The 17,237-nt window shown below is 41.2% G+C and overlaps 1 protein-coding gene across 2 annotated transcripts in view; it reads right to left on the reverse strand.

Moving 5' to 3' along the window:
* LOC6541100 (CUGBP Elav-like family member 2) overlaps positions 1 to 16,275 on the reverse strand; it is a 40,827-nt gene extending 24,552 nt beyond the window's left edge. For both annotated transcript variants that reach the window (XM_015159438.2, XM_026978239.1), the window contains exons 1-4: positions 15,831 to 16,275; positions 15,107 to 15,609; positions 7,963 to 8,045; positions 4,441 to 4,489 (exon numbers count right to left, since the gene is read on the reverse strand). In XM_015159438.2, coding sequence (XP_015014924.1) covers positions 4,441 to 4,489; positions 7,963 to 8,045; positions 15,107 to 15,609; positions 15,831 to 15,913 — 718 coding nt within the window. In that variant the 5' untranslated portion in view covers positions 15,914 to 16,275. The remainder of the gene's footprint in view (positions 1 to 4,440; positions 4,490 to 7,962; positions 8,046 to 15,106; positions 15,610 to 15,830) is intronic.
* Between the last annotated feature and the right edge of the window lie 962 nt (positions 16,276 to 17,237).

Here is a 17,237-nt window from a genome sequence, read left to right on the forward strand (position 1 = left end):
TGCCTTGTGAAATTGTTGAGTTGCGCTCTTTTAAGTGACTTTTAATGTGGGTCTAGCTTAGTTTACTTTTTGTTCTCCTCCGCCTTTGATGAATGTGTGTGTATTCTTTGCTCATTGCTATGACTATACATCTATGGCACCAGATGCTAATGAGTTAATTAACACCTTTTGCTCCGGCCTTTTGTCGCTCACAAAAAGTTGGCTTAGAGAACCTTTGAGACGCACAAACGCGTTGTGACCGCAAAATGTGATTACAAAAGAAAGTTGAAGAAGCCATGTAAACATCACAATATTCTGATTACGTTCGATATTCAAGATGGAACTTGATAATTAACTTATAACATATGAATGCAATGCTTTAAAATAAACCCGATTTGAATTGGTTGAAGCACACTTTGTAAGGCGTTGATAATAGACATCAACTACATGAGGAGTTTAAGTTCAACTTTCACCTTCTAGTTGACTCATTGATTTCCACACCAGGCAAGGAACGAGAAATGCAAATACAATACGTAATTTGTTCAAGGTTCCTTCGAACGCCCTGGTAAAAGTTTGTGCGGTAATTTCTTGGCACATTTCGCATTTCAGCGCCACAAAATGAAGACTCATATGTGTGTACTCTCCCCTTGACTTGCCATACATTATGGCTAATTTGAATTTTTATCATGTTTACAAGCAAACAATACGTGCATCATCATCATCGTCGTCGTAGCAGAAAGAAGGAGCCGCCAACGTTGCTGGTTTTTCATATTTTTTCTATTTTTTTTTTTTTTCTGTTGCTGTTGTTGACGCCGGGGAAAACCTCGCACAACATTTGCATATCGATTTCATATGCAGTGGGCAAAAATTCATATGTTCCCCCGCATTTCCACGACAATCATTTCCCACCATCATTTCGTCCTTTGGTTTTTGCTCTGCAGTTGGCAATGGAAACGTCTTGTTTCGCTGCAGATCCAAAAATGTGCGGAATTAACGTGAAGCTGTTCGATTCCCAGAAGCCTTCTCTTTTGAACTTATTATGGTAATTTCAATTTATTTCGAAATATTACACCTGAATTAATTAAATAAGGCAGTGCCTGTATAAAATATAATTAGAAAGATATCACAAAACTGGAACCCGCCGTCGACTGTGATCAATTTCAGAATAATTTCTAATAATTTCAGACGAGAAGTGAAATTTGGGTGCAACCTACACAAGTGAAAAATGTGAGTAACTTGAAAATTTAATATCACCCTAGTAGCTCCTTTCCCTTATCCATTTTCCCCATAATCCTTCAAAACTTGACATTGTCTTCGGACTCGTTGCCCCTTATTTTTGTATTTTCCGCTTTTCCTCGTTGTCTGTTTGAAGTTTGCTTGCATGTAAATTGCTCTGATTACCACGTTGCAGCTTTTCTCACCTTCCCCCTTTTCTCGCCATTTCCCACTTTTGCTTACTCATTTGATTTGCTTGCACATTTTGCTGTTGTCTCGTTTGCCATTCTTTTTCTTACTTTTTACTTAACGTAATGCAAATCGCTGTTATTATGCACTTTTTCCTCTTAGACAATATTCCCTTTGTTTCCCCTCCCGTTCTTCCCACTTCCTCGAGGTATTTATGTCCTTCTGGGTTTTCTCCTTTTTCGCTGAGGGTTTTCGGCCCAGGGTCAGAGAGGAAAAGCTCCGGATTCGCAGAGTGTCATAAAATTTGAATGCAATTTTTCCTTCTCGCTTTGCTTCAATTTAGGTGGAAATGAGAAGTCATTTGTTCGGTATTTATGGCCGAGGGGATTTTTGAGGAAAGCACTTTTTGTGGGTTCGAGGATTTTATGTGCAAGCTGCAATCGTTGATTGAATTTGTGATGAAAGATCAAAGGTAAACAAATCGCTCGAGATAATTTCAGTTGATTGTTTGACTCGCTTTAATCCGGAGTATTACTTTTGAGCGAGGGAAATGCTTTGTGCGAAATGGGTAAGGGTAACTTTACGGTGCGAGTTTTAAATTCTTAAGCTGCATTTGTAAAGTTTATGTAAAATCACAGAAGGATGTAGGGTCGGAATAATTGGTATTACCAAACTGAAAACAGTTCAGTTAGTTCCTGAGAAACCTATTAACCCTATAATGCTTTTCTCAGAATAGTATTTACGGCACCAATATATATTCCGTGTTATTTTTCTGTTGGCGGCTGCTTCGATTCCCACGATATTTTAAGCCTTTGACTAAAGCACCCCATAAAAGACGTTTTAGAATCTATTATACAACGCAGTCAAGGAATCGAGAATAACTATACCTATGGCAAGGGGCAAAAGAAAACCAATCTGAGGGTTGTTCTCTTTAGCGATTTCCGCCTGCCAAAAAGTATGCAACACTTTTGCGAAAAGAACTGTTGGCCAAAAGGGAAAATTGGAGTAAGGAGCGGAAAGAAGCGTGAGCCAAGCAGGAAACAAAACTCGGCGACTCACTCAAGCATTTTATTAAATTGCCACCTTCCGTTTGTTGTTACGCTGAGACGACAACTGTCTTCTAGAAAGAAATACTTTTTTCGATTTCTAGGCTCTGAACACCGCCCACATAACCCACCCAAACACTTTGGCGGTAAACCATAAAAAAAAGAGGAAACAAGTAGGAAAATATTCCTGCCATCTTTTTCTATTATACCGCTTCCGCTGTGGGCTGTAGCCAAACTTTTTTGCCAGTTATTCTCGTTTGGGGGCTTTTATTTAAAAAATTTTGTTGCTGCTGTTGCGAGGTTAAAGTGCCAAATCACGAAACAAGCCACATTTCTCTCTGTCTAGTTTGGAATATTGAATTGAATTGCAATTTCGCTGTTTGCCAGGGAGTCGCCGTCGTCTGTCTATAATGCGGCAAACATTGGATGGCGTCCAACTTGAATTTGCATCGAATTTGTTTTAGGCGCAATGCGGGCGGTCGCTACCAAAGGGCTTATCTGAAATTGAAAAGCCCCCTCAGGGGAGTTCGGCCCGAAACGGGTCTAAACAAGCTGCTAAATTCGTAAAACATTATGGAGAAATTAGCGGAATTGCATGCCAAGTTAGACAGAGGTTAATGTGGTCTATTTACTTGTGAAATAACATGGAAAAGGAATTATCCCCCCATCTACTGCAGAAGAAGAACTATCATTTTCCTCATTAGCTAACTAAAAAAGCTCGGGAAAAAATTAGTAACGCACACACAGAGCAAAGAGTGCCGAAAATTATTAAGCATACGCCATGTTGTACAAGCGTAATTACACTTCTCTGAAAAAGCAGATGGTGGGGGCTTTTGAAAGGGGAGTTTGGCTGCCAGGAAAACTCGCAGTGCCAGCGAAACTTTTTTTGCACTCAGTTTGCATTTTCTGTTTTTTTTTTTTTTTACAACTTGTTAACAATAAACGCCACGAAGTCCCCCAATTAAACGTGGCATCCTGCTCAGTCAACTGGCCCTTTCCCTTCCTGGTGGGTGTGGGGGTGGTGGTGAGGAGCAACATTTTTGTGGTCACTTAAGCAGATTAATATCATGGGTGTAATTAAAAGAAGCCGCCCCAAAAGTGTAAGCGGGTTGAAGCTTCCTGTCTGAAATTAACATAATATTACAAAATGTTCACCAACTTTTTTGTCAGCGTGTTGAACACGCTTTTTTGCGTTGGCAATTTTTGCTGGCTCACATAATTGATGGTTTTTAATTAACTGCCAAGTGACCGACAGCTGACAACGAACTTTGAAACAAAGGGATGGAGAGGCAAAATGCAGAAATGAAAGTTCAATGAAAAATCCTCACAAAAAATTTCGTTTACGCACACATCCCGCTGCCTTTCCATGTTTTTCGCAATTTTCCCTTCCATAGAGCTTTTCATCGTTTTCCCCCTTGACCATTGCCAATAAAAACTGTCAAATAGCATTGCCAGCTTTTGGGTTGACCGCGTTTTCGCACGCAATTTCCACCGCCACCAAAATTCTGATCGCTCACTGTCTATCTCTGTCACTCGCTGCCCCTCTCTCTGTCACACCGCCATGTGTCCTAGCTTTTCCCATTGCATGTAGTTCAGATGCGAATTTTCGGGACTTACATGTGGAATATATTAGAATTGTATAGAATACATGTACGCATATGAAAAACACTTCTTGAATGCATTTTAAAAACGCACTAATTTACGGAAATGTGGTGGGAGAAAACTGCTTCTATCCTTTCAGGCGGCGCATTTTCCGTGCATAAGCCCCCATTTGTGTTTGATTTTCGATTGAACATCGCACACATATTTCTAACGCCTCGCTGGTCACTTTGTACCGCGTTTTGTTGATTTGTTGGCGGTGGAAATATTTTGGCTTCGCATACTTTTAGTCACCCACATGCACAACACACCGCATCTATTCACCGCATTGTGTGCGCATAGCTTTCTAGTTCGACTACTCTGTTTTCCGATTTTTTGTAGGCCTGTTTTTGTGAATTTAATAAAAACTTACCATTGCGATTCTCGCTATCGGCGGGTTTCATTTGAATGGGATGGTACATCTGAAATAAAACGAAATGAAGAGCAAATTTAATGAGAGTTTAAACGTAAAACTAAAACTATTTGGTTTGGTTTCGAAAAAGTCCTTGACATAGTTGGTGTTAGTAAATTCGTTTTTAATTGCTTTCGAAATTCACGGAATTAATTTGTTGTTGTTCTCTCACATAGAACTGTCTAAATATTTGTGAGCATATAAATTAGAATTTATTTTTAAATTGTACAAATTTCTTCCAACTTTCATTAGACCAACTGTCGTGCATTCTTAGCATGATGCTTGTTTTAATCCTACCCTTTTTCTCTCGTTAAAATCAAATCCGTTGCCGGGCTGTGTTAATCACATTTGAAATATTAGAGCGCAATATGCTCCGTGGTTCCGGTCGAAAGAGAGAAGGCCGCGATTAATTTACAGAGCTTAGGGCCAAAATGCAGTCGCCAAAAACGGCGACAAGGGAGTTTGGTGCAATAGGAATAGGGGAAATCGGACGGAAGACCCCACTTCATCCTCCCTTTCCACGGGGCCACCATCCACTTAAGCTGCATAATGAATGGAATGCAGGCAAAGGCAGAAAGGAGCCTCGCAGGACACGGAACAAAGCCTCCGCCTAAGTCCTTGACAAAAGCCAAACACATTTATTCAGCGGTCGCTAAAAAGGACACGGGCGGTGTGTAAAATGCGAATGGGGGCAGGGCAGGGTTTGCTGCAGAAATCCTAAAATATGCGTTAGACTTTGCAGCGTGTTTTAAATGTAATTTTTCGCACACTCACACACACACACACACACCTCGTAGCGTCTTCTAATTAAAACAAGCTTAAAGCGCGCCCCACGCCCCTTTCCGCCTTCAAAGGGACCGCGAATCGGGCACGAGGTCAGTCTGCATTCTGTTCTTGGAGATGGCACCGTGATTTGGGGCAAACAGGAAACGGATCTAATACCCAGCATACATTGTTGTACACTCTTAGAGATAAATGAAGCGATTTAATTGCTTGCTAATAAATGTGCAGGAAGCAAATTCTTGTACTTTAGCTGCTGAGAACATACTGCATAAGTTTTGTTAGCCCCTCACGCGTGTCACGACCTCAGCACCGCGTGAAACTACAGCTCGGCTAATGGCGCGTGATTTATTGGCAAACGGGCGGCGAACAAACGACGACAGTCTACGCTAGAAGGCAATGTCCTTGTACGTCCCTCGGACACTGCCCCTCCTCTTTCCAGCCACCCGCTTTTCCTGCTTTCCTGGCCCAACCTCTGCTGGCCGTAAATAATACACGCAACGCGACTGGTTACAAATTGCAGCCAAAGTCAACCTGGCTCTCCGCCGCCACCTTGCGCCTTCCTTACTCTGCCAATTTATTTATATGCAGGAAGTAGCAATTACCAGTCAAACACAGGCGGCACTCACGCCCCCAAAAGGAAAAGCAGTTTCGAAGGTGGAAGTCCTTTCTTCGCTTTGTCAAGCAGCTTTCGTGGTTGGCTTTTTCCTGCCACCAAGTAATTGGTTGAAATATCGCAGGCAACTGTTTTCTATTGGGGCAATTATCGGCCGGTGTGGCTCATGAAATGCAGCACTGCGATATGTTATCGATGCGAGGGGGAATGGCAAGTAAGTCGATTGATAATGTAACGATACATTTTCAGATAACGACCGTACAGAGTACAATGAGTGCCAAGCTAAAAGTCAACGATAAAATAAAATTTTAAACAATTCTTCTGACGTTCGCCAGCATTTCAGCAACAAAGCATTTCCCCCATTTCGATAGCAATCGCAAATTGTGCAAGAAAATTACAAGCCAACGTCAAAGCCTGTCAGTGGAACTGGCAAAAGCAGCAACAACGATGGGAATCAGATGCATCACGCACATGTCCCGTTGCACGCCCCTTAAGCCGTCAGCGCCACAAATGTGGCATAGCAATTTTCTAAAATAAATATCGCAGCTGCAGCCACGAAGCTACATGCAAATTATGTCAGTTCCTCTTTTTGGGAGCCGATAACGTGATGACATAAGCATTGTCCATAGAGGAAGCTTTTCCGCCTTTTCTCCCAATCCTGCTTGCCTTCGCGCAGCCAACACATGGCTTTCAAATAATAATAATATTCAATGCTTATTTGATGGCGCTACAGAAAAAAAGAAAAAAGACTAGGGTACGATACGAACAAAAAAGGGGCAACTGAAAATAAAAAGCAACATTGCCAAATGTCGCTCCCTTTTGCTGACGTTGCTCGCTATCTCCTGACCCCGCAACACCCATTCCCCTTCCATTAGCCTTACCCCTCCCACTATGTCTTTTCCCTTTGCACTTGTGCTGACAACTTTTCCAGAACTCTGCTTGCTTTTCCGCTTTTCAGCTGCTTCTGGTCCAAAGTGCAAATTGACATTTTTGTGCCTGCGGTTTGGCTTGCTCTCTTCGCGCCAGAAAAATTACGGAATACTGATCGACCTATTCAATATCCTTGCCAGCACTCCTTGCAGTCCGAAAAATGCAGAAAGTTCAAATGCATACCAAACCCATCTCTACCGAAGATTGTTGGATTCGTAACATTTATTATTTAAATACGAGACTCCTCTGCGGTCTTCTGCTTCTGTTGCACAAATATTAAAAATATTTTAGAATTTGTCAGAAGAACTTATCGACCATTTCATCATACCTCAGCAAAAGCGAGACTAAAGAAAATACTTTTGGCGCGTGTCTTGTGCTAACAATTTTCGCAATTTTTTACGCTCCTTCTCTATTTTTTAAGCTGCCACAGGACACAGGGCTAAACTTTTAAAATTACTTGCATTTTATAGGGAAATGTTCAGGGCGAACGGTAGAGAAGAAAAAACTATATTGGAAAATAGAGGAGGAAGAATTTCACGTTCCAGGATTTTTTTGCAGGCGCTTTACAAAAACATTTCCCCCTGCGATGCATTTTATTTGAGCCCCACAGTATTTCTGGCTTTTTTGTGCGGTGTCATGGCTCTGTCAGTCCAAACGCCAGTCAATCTGTCAGTCAGCGAGTCAGTTAGCCATAATGAAGGAGGCGAGAGGAATCACGACGATGATGCTGCCGTTCCGCCCCAAAATATCCCGCTTGCTGTGCTGTCAGCCGGATGATAGCGGTTTATGATAAGTTTATAGAGTTTTCCCTTGTTTGTGTCGGATCAGCGAAAATTCCAATTAAAGGCTGTGATGCCCGAGCCCATGTCCCATGCCAAGTGCCTCAATTTGGACTCAAACGCACTTAAGCATGAGCAAAATTGTCTTCTTCAAAAGGGGTAATTATTAGGACTTTAGTGCACTTGAAGAAAATCCCAATTCCAAAGTAAACCATGCATACTACTATCACTTACAAAAGCGGATTTAAAACACAGCCTTAAAGTGCTATGCATTCATTTGAAAGCGTCGGGGCTCTGTGGTGTATTTCCATTTAACTTAAAATGGAGTTGAGAGGACTGGGCTTGATAAAATCGTAACACAAATCAACATTTTCTTACCCCATTTAGCGTCTTAACATTATGCAAAGCATCCTGGGCTTTCAGGGCGGCGCGTCTCGTATAAAACGTCACAAAGCAGCAGCCTGGAAAATAAAGGGAAAAGCATAAGATTAGCATGAGGGTTAAATTGGGTTTATTTGCGAGAGCTAGCTTCGTGAAAGGTGGCACTGGGAAATTATGAAAATTATTGTTATTAGCGGAGGCGGGCAGGGGAAATGCCCGAATGGAAAACGTGTGAGAACTGAGTAAGCCATGGGCGTGGCGCCTAGGGGAGGGCAAGAAATGTGGCAACAACATGACAGCCTGGCACTAAATTGAACATTATAGCCCCAGCAAATGTGTCGCGTTTGAGATTGGAGTGCAAGTTTCCTGGCAAGGATGTGGGGCGACTTTTGGGCCGAAAGGGGGTGGCAAGGTGTTGGAATTTATGAGGGTGCGAGTCGGCGGCAAGTGTGACCAGCATACTAAGTGATACCTAAACTTGAATATTAGTTTTCTCTACCCACTTTCATACATGGATACGTATTTTGCAAAATTTAGATGGTATAATAAATAATAATGCCTGCACATAATTTGCTCCATTTTTTGATATATTCATTATCTTCCCGCATTTTAGTTATATGTTCAAATATTCCAAATGCCTCCTTAAATGAAACCCGAAAACATTTTATCCACCTTTTTATTCGACTCCCTTTTCGCATGGCATTCCATTTCCATTTCAGCAAAATACATTTTTGTAGGTTCTGTTTTGGATGTGGCAGAAATTCCCTTTCTTTTATGCGCCAAATCTGTGGCCAAGTTACACACACACACACTGCCATCCAGAGCTTTGGTTAAATCCATTTCCGGATCCTGCACACACTCGCACACACACCTATACCTATACTTTCCGTTGCATCCCATTTACCACACTTGCAATTTCCCCACATACTCCCGCATTTTCCCGCAACTTTCCCGCCCAATTTCAAGGCCTACCTCAACCTCGGGCTCAGCGGTGTGTGATGGCAGCGCTGGTTACAACAAAACTTAATACGGCCATGCAATAGTTGCATAATGCAATTACCCACCAGCGTATCGGCGGCATTTAGTGGCGGCCATTTCGGCTGGTCTCCCCATGGTCACCCCCTCGTCCGGTTGGCCAGGGGCGTGGAATCCCCACCTTGCCCACACAGGTAATTCAATCTGTCGCAGTTCTCTCTTTTTATGCCATGTCACCACCAACATTTTTCTGCATTTTTCACATATTTGCAAATATTTTCATTTCTCGTTGCGGACTCTTTTTTACTGCCATTAAATTTCTGGGAGAGTGAGAGTGAGGTTAGACGCAGACGTCGGCACATCCGACGTGTGAGTGAATTATGAGATCTGCAGCTCTTCCGTTTCAAAAAGATACAAAAATTATAAAACGCCGCACCATTTTAATCCTTTGGGTAATAACTTCTCAAAATATTAACATGATTTAATAGTCAAGTCGCGTGAAACCAGAGCTTTCAGTACAAAATGTAGTTGGAAGTATAATCAGTTTACAAACGCAAATAAAGCTTCTTGGCTCAATTATTATTGCATCATAAAATATCGCGTTTCGCTGAAGAGTGAAGAAAGCTGGGAGAAAATGTTGCATTCAACGTCGCTTCAGTGCGGCAGATTAAATATCACTTAAAATTAAACTAGCGTTAAATGTAACAAATGAATTACAATTATTATTGCATCATAAAATATCGCGTTTCGCTGAAGAGTGAAGAAAGCTGGGAGAAAATGTTGCATTCAACGTCGCTTCAGTGCGGCAGATTAAATATCACTTAAAATTAAACTAGCGTTAAATGTAACAAATGAAGGAAAATCGAAACCATTTGGAATGCAATAAAACATAGTCGGCGAGCAAGGATACTGCATTCTGGTTCTGGCTGATCGGAGCTATAGATACGGAAAGCAATCGAAGGATAACGAAGGAGGAGGCAACGGAACTGCATCAAAACAACGCAGAAAACGAAGAAAAATCTCGCACAACTCCCATTATGTGCATGTCAACTGCAGTTAGAATCAAATCCAAGACACACACACAAATACACACCCACAACCAAATAGAACAAAGCGATAAAAAACAAGTTTGGCAACGGAGGAAAAATAAAGGAAACGCCGAGGAAAATCGAAGGAAAAGCAGCAGCAGCAGCAGCAACATTGATGAAAACGACACCCAGTCACGTTTTTGGACAAAAAGAACTTAATCCCGGCAAGTGGGAGGAAGATGAAATCGAGAGCCGCCAGACAAGACGTGCCAAAGTCCGGCCAAAACTAAACTAACGTATATACAAAGCTAGCTACATATATTCCGACCTTTATATATCACCCATAAACTACAAAAACCTTCGAAACACGTTTGTGAACGAGAGTGCAACGAAACGAATTAATCGAAGTTAAATAAATCAATGTCCTTAAACATTGCCACCCACAGATTTACTGACTACGACCAAAGGAGCACAAGTAAATGGAACCAAACACGAGATACGGCACAGGATCAAGGATGCAGCTAAAACAAGCCAATCTCCAATGTATCTTTGTATATAAGATGTTCAGTCCTGGGATTAGGACTGCAACATTGCACTAACAATGCACTAATACACTTTATTTAATATTTGCTGTGCTATTTCTCGTCGAATGCCACAGTTTTGTAAGCTTGAATTATGACGCAAAACTGGATTTCCTTATGTTAATAAAACTATCTGCAAAACTATACTGCATCTCTCACCTAAAGCGTGACAAAGGTTTGGTAATGCTCCAGTGGCAACTAAAAGTCATGACTGAATTCCAATTTAAAAAAGGAAATCAAACTCAAACTGCTCGAAATTTACTTCCTCGGGACCTGCATTTGAAATTGAAATTCGCCTTTTCCTTTGCAGCGCAGCAAAGGCAAGGGGTGCGGAATAAAATTAAGTGAAATTTTATGCATTTTTCACGCTCAGTGCAGCAGCTAAATAAAAATGTCAAGAGCACAAAGTTCCTGGAAGAAGGCAACTCAAAAAAAAAAGGAACGACCGATGAAGGCGTTAGATAAGTGCGTTACTTTTCCTTTTTCCGAGGAGACATTGGACAGCTGGTCTTAGAGTTGGGAAAAGCTTTTCAAAATGAAGTTCTCAAGGCAGTCGAAAGATAACTAAAACGGGGACGAAGGCAGCAAACAACCAAAAAAATCTGCTAACTGACCAAGGTTTTCCCCCTGCTACCCTGCTATCCTGCTTTCCCCGAAAGAAAACCCCACTTAACCCCGATTTCTAACTCAGTGTGAATTATATTATTTCTTTTCCTTGGTTTTGGGTGGATTCTCATCTCAGTCTCCTCGTTTTTCCTTTTCTGGTTTGGTCAGCGAGTTAGTTTTTTATAGGGCGGAGGTCATAAATCACAGGCTCGACTAAAAAAGTGGGCGTTGGGGGTGCGATGGGCGTGGCTGCCTCGGTGGAGAACTGTGACATATGGTCTTGTTTGGGGCGGAGTAAGTTCACAATTGAATACGGTCAGGGTGGTTTATCTGTAAAAGCCTAGCTTAAGGGCTTTAAACTAATGATTATCGCAATAATTTACAATAACGTAATGTAATTAGGTTGATTAGAAATGGGAGCGATAAATAAAGGTTGAATGGCAGAAATTTTGGTAAAGTAAGAGCCCAAGCCAATTCAACGAAATATGTGAGTTTTATTTCGCATTTGAATTGCACTAGAATATTAGCCTAATTATAAAGTTCAATTAAACAAATTTGAATAAATTTCAAACAGGATTTCTGAATACAAAGTTCGGTTACTTGACTAATTAACGTATTTATCTTATTTGTTTGCCCTTCCACTAAAAACCTTTTAGAGCGCCAAGGTAAAAATCGATATTATGTGAAATCTACTCAAATTTGAAGCGGGAGAAATCTTAATTTCTTCATAGTTGGCTGCGTTTCGTTGCCACAAAGCCGCAAGAACTTGAAATTCCAAACCAAAGCGGCCACAAAACATTTTACAGCGCTCCCCTCTGGCAGCTCATTCAATATCAAATTAAAAGCTACCTGTTTCTACCTTTTCTCACCTGAAACAATCCGAAACGGGAACCGCAGAAAATCCTTCTCGCTATGCTTCGACTCCTTTCAACCCGAGGCCCCCCTTCCCCGCCGAACCCGAAAATAACGCCCATTTATCCCGTATTCGGAAAATACTTCCCATTCTATCGCCGAACCGCAAGCGCTAATAAATTATGACCCTAGCGCTTAACCTTGTGCCGCTGGTTTCCACCTTTCCCCGCCCCCTCTCCCTTCGCTCCACTCTCCTTTCCCCTTTAACCTTCACACCTCTCACCTTTATCTCTCGGCCGCAGTGCAACAAAAACAGCAACGGCAAAACCGCAACACCCGCAACAACGTCGAAAGTCCAAAAGAGGCGGAAAAGTCATGGGGGGGGAAATGGGGGAAAACTGCCCGCTAACGAAATTTAGTGCCCCAAAATGGATAACAATTTCGGGGTGCTAGAAGGAAAGGGAAGCATTAGCCCAGAAATACTTGTCCGAAACGAAAAGGAAATTTTTTGGTCGATTCTTTTTGTTTATTTTCTTTCTGCTGTTGGTATTTTTAGTTATTTACGACTTTCTGGTTCAGAGGTCAACCATCGCACTTAAAAGTGTCATTTTGCATTTTGTTTGGTTTAAGGGAAAAAGCGAGTCAGCAGCAACCAAAAAAATAAACTAACTCGGAAAAAATGCACCAGACAAAAGCCAGTACATAAAAAAAGTCGCACAAGTCTAAGGATATGGATGAGGTCCTTTAACCAACTGGTAGCCCAAAACTGGGTTACATTTTGCCATCTAAATGGAAATGTTGTTAGCAGGAAGTTTTGCTGGCTTAAACCGAGTAAAAAAGAGCCAACAAAAACGCATCATGCAAGAGGGAAAATGGTGTTCCCAAAAAAATCAAAATGAAAAGTAGTTCACCACACAAAGCTTCGGAGATATCTGCCAAGTATTAAGTTTATATTTTTGATCGTATAAAAAGTTAAGCTAGGGCAAATAAAAAATAAAATATTTTATTAATTTATATAAGCCTGACGAGTAATAACATATTTAAGCTGTTATATGTTTACCGCATAAAATGGATTCGCAACCAAGAATAAGGAAAGTTCGTTTCCACTTTATTTTTTCACCACCACTCGTTGTAGGTCACTGGCACGCCCACAAAAAAGAAAATGAAAAGGAACCGCCTCCTTTTCCTTCCTTGCACTGACATAAATAATAACTTTGAAATGCAATTTGTGTCGATTTTGTGTTTGTGACTTGCACAAGTCTCTTCCAGCGACAAAAATACCAGCAATAAAAGCGAACATTTTCACATGAGCACTTTGGGAGTGGAAAACGCTGTGACTACTTTTCGTTGCTTGTCATAAATCATCAACACAACGCGCCACTTAAGTGCTTCTAAAACTGTTTTTCCCACTCACATTTCCCCTTGCCACGCCCCCTTTTTTCGGACACTACTGACCAGAACAGCACAGACACGCCCACTTTTACAAAAATAAGGATGAACCTGTCAGCGGCAGTCGGAAAACTAGACAACAACAAAAAAAATGGGATAAATACAGATGGAAAAGCTAAATAGACAGTTGGATACGGAATAACAATGACGCTGAGTAAACAAAACGTTTTCGAAACACAAAATATACAAATGCACAATGGAAACGAGACAAGAATGAATCCTCTCACAGAAATATGAATAGAAAAATCGGAGCCAAATGGCAATTGGAAATGAAAAAGATTAGAAGTGGAAATGTCGTTATGAATGAATGGGGGAAAAAGAGCACATCAATAAAAGTAGAAACTCGACTGCAGTTGAGAGGCCTCAGAAAAAGAGGCGGAGGAATGAGCAGAACAATGAATATATTGGAATAATGAAAAGGGATACCGAACCTTATCTCCATTCGCAGAGATTTCAATTCCAATGAAAGCCGAATGGCAGGTTAATAAATGGACAAAATAAACTGAATTCGTCAGGAATTTTGCATAGGTATATTATTGGATGCCTTCAACTAATATGGATCGTAGATTAAATCCAACTAATATTTTTCTAATAAATAATGCGTACAGGTATGCCTCAAAAATTGGCCCAAAAAACCATAAGCTAAACTAACAAACTTTTTCCTATATATGGTATATATTTTGCAATAATTTTAAATGAATTCCACTTTATATATAGCTCAGAATCACACACAATTTATTATATCAACGCAGTAGTCCTAGGTATTCCTATCACTAATCCATAAGCCTTGATCCTTAAACTCTTAAATAGAACCCAATTGAATGCTCTGAATTGTATTATTTAAATCAACACATCGCCTCCCCGAGTTTCGGTGCAATCTCCATTAGCAAAGCTCAAGGCTATTGAAATGTCTGCTCAAACACAAATAGCGAACAAAAAGCAATTTGCTGATGAAATGAAATGGCAATTGCAAGTGAATGCAATTAAAAGGAAGAGTAGAAGACAGCGACATAGATATGTGTGCACCGAATGCACGAGTTTGGTATATTTGAGTTCTGGCTAGACCAATATCTCATATTAATTCTGTCTGCATTGCCCTCATTTCCATGAAGGGGACGGTAAAGTTTTGGCGGAGCTTTTAGCCATTTACCGCAACAAATTCGAGGGTAATTTATCAGCCAGACAAAGGCGACGGACAAGGGGAGAGACGCCATACAGTGGTCTGTCGCTAACAGGAACACAACTATAGAAAACTTGACCAGTAGAACACATCGGTTTCTGAAATGCAATAGCCTACTTTCTGGCGACTGATCGTGGAAAATATTAAGAATGTGAAATCTAATTATTAATATTAATAATTAATTATATTTGGTTGACTGATCTAAAATTTAAAATGCAGATGGGTGGGACAATTGTTATTCCTTGGGTTACTTTTACTTTTAGGCGGTAGGAATGAATCAAACGTATCACTGAAGCTCTGAACATTATATAATACTTGAAGGGATAATCTTATCGGAAGTCTTTGCTCGCTTTATAATTTATAAATTTATATTTATAAGGGATTTATGGGATTCTTATCAAGCCAAAACTACGATTATATGTTCCATCTGGAACTGAAGGATCCCATTGGGATTGGGATCACTAACTCACCCTTGCTAATTCCGGTGGCCTTGTCCCGCAGAACGTTGATCGAGTGCACGGCGCCGTACTCCTCGAACATCTCGCGCAGCTGCGACTCGTCCATCGACTTGGGCACCTGGCCCACGAACATCTTGATGTTGTCCGGGTCGGGTTCCTTCTCGCCGTACGTCACCGTGGCGTCCGTGTCCAGTCGGAAGCAGGCGTCGTCGTCGACCATGGCGACCACATTGCGGTTGGCGCTGCACGGATTGTTGTTGTTGTTGACCAAACCGGCGGCGGACATTATACCGTTGCTGCCCACGGAAACCAGTGCGTTGCTGTTGCTGCCGCCCAAGCTCGGATTGCTGTTGTTGCCGACGTTTAGGCTGTTGTTGCTGCTGCTGGTGCCGTTGCTGATGCTGTTGTTGTTGCTGTTGTTGTTCAGCAGCGTGGGATTGTTGTTGTTGCTGTGTATGGGGCTGTTCGGCAGGCTGTTCGTTGCACTGCTGCTCTTATCACTCATACCAAAAGCACTGGAAGAGATTGGAAGGAGAGTGTCAGGATTAGTACAGTGCACCCACGATAAGTGAATTTATGAAATAAATGTAAAATAAATATATATTTTAAAAATTAAATGTAGTTCATTTTTTTAAAGATATTCATCATATTTTGCCGTTCTGAGAGCGGCTTTGGAACTACGAGTGCTCACTGTACTCGAATCTTTTACAGTTATCACCCACTAGCACAGACTTACTCCAAGTAGATGTCGTTGTTCTTCTCGGAGAAATCGAAAATCATGCGGCGATTGGCCAAAAACGAAGCGCGACTGGTGAACATATTTGCGATCTCAAACTGAATTTTTACACGGTCGACGCGAATAACGAACGGGAAAACTTGAAACTTTCAATTTAGCGGCAGCCAATTACCAATACCAATACCAATACGCTTCACGTTTACTGTTAACGCACACGGACACTCGAGGTCGGATTGATTAAATTAAGGGCCTAAATAAATACTTCCACTTAACACGGCACTCGGAACTCAACGTGACTAATTAAAAAAAGCTATATATTTAATATATAAACGCAGCGGCTTCGATTCGCTTCTCCTCCCTCTTCCTCTTCTTCTTCCTCGCACTTCCTTTTCGGTCAATCGTCGATGGACAAATGAACGAGAAATCGTAGCGGCGATTAGAATGGAGACGCAGGTGGAAGAACTGAAGTTCCAGTGCATTCCAACGAGAGCGTGGGAGAAAGAACGACTTCAAGGTCAAAAGCTCGCGTGAGCATGCAAAGTGGAGAGAAAACCTAGAGCGGGACAGAAGTTATCTTCCGAACATCCAAAAAGGGAAAACATAGTAAATGTTCAGACACCAAAAACTGGAAGTATTGCTGCTTCAAATATTCGAGTTAAAAATGAAAAATGTAAAACACAACTATTTAATGTTACAATCGGTTTACTCTATCAATCTGGAAAATATTTGATTTTATAATAATTTGCCGTAGTATAAAGGGTATCAACATTTTCATAAGGGAAATAATGTTGATTACGAATGTAATGCAATAAAGATGGAAATTTGGCGAAACTTCTCTTTATAAGGAAAGCAGGTAAAAATGCCACGACAGTACATCATCATTAGGGTGTGTTCTCTACAGCCTAATTATGTGTAATGTGATGCGCGTTGCGACTTGTCTTTCGTGCTCAAATGGACTTTAAAGCTAATTCGAATGGTTGGCTTGAGTGAGCCCCACTTGTTGGTTCTGTCGATTTTCTGGCCGAGTAGACCTCAAATAGCATTAACCTAATGGCCATTTGCCTGTGTAAATAAACGATTTCAGCTCTTTCGAATGGAATTGGGTCGGCTGAAGCGCGATGAGCAAACACTTGGGCAAGGACCACACCTGATGATTAAACGCTTTCTGTCTTCTTATGAACGTGCACAGTGGAGAACCAAAAACTTGAAATTAGGAAAAATTTAAGCATATTTATTGTAAGGTATAAGGTATAAGGTACTACTATATGGAACGTCATTGTAAGTGGTGGAGCGCTATGAAAGTAGATTAGCCCAGTTAAGGGTAGAATATAATTGGATAGCAGGGCGTGGCAGCAATTTATAAAGCTGACGTAGTATGTACATGTTGGGTAAACATGGAGAAATGAA

This window comes from Drosophila erecta, unplaced genomic scaffold (assembly GCF_003286155.1).
Source record: "Drosophila erecta strain 14021-0224.00,06,07 unplaced genomic scaffold, DereRS2 tig00000055-arrow-pilon, whole genome shotgun sequence".
NCBI classification, from domain to species: domain Eukaryota; kingdom Metazoa; phylum Arthropoda; class Insecta; order Diptera; family Drosophilidae; genus Drosophila; species Drosophila erecta.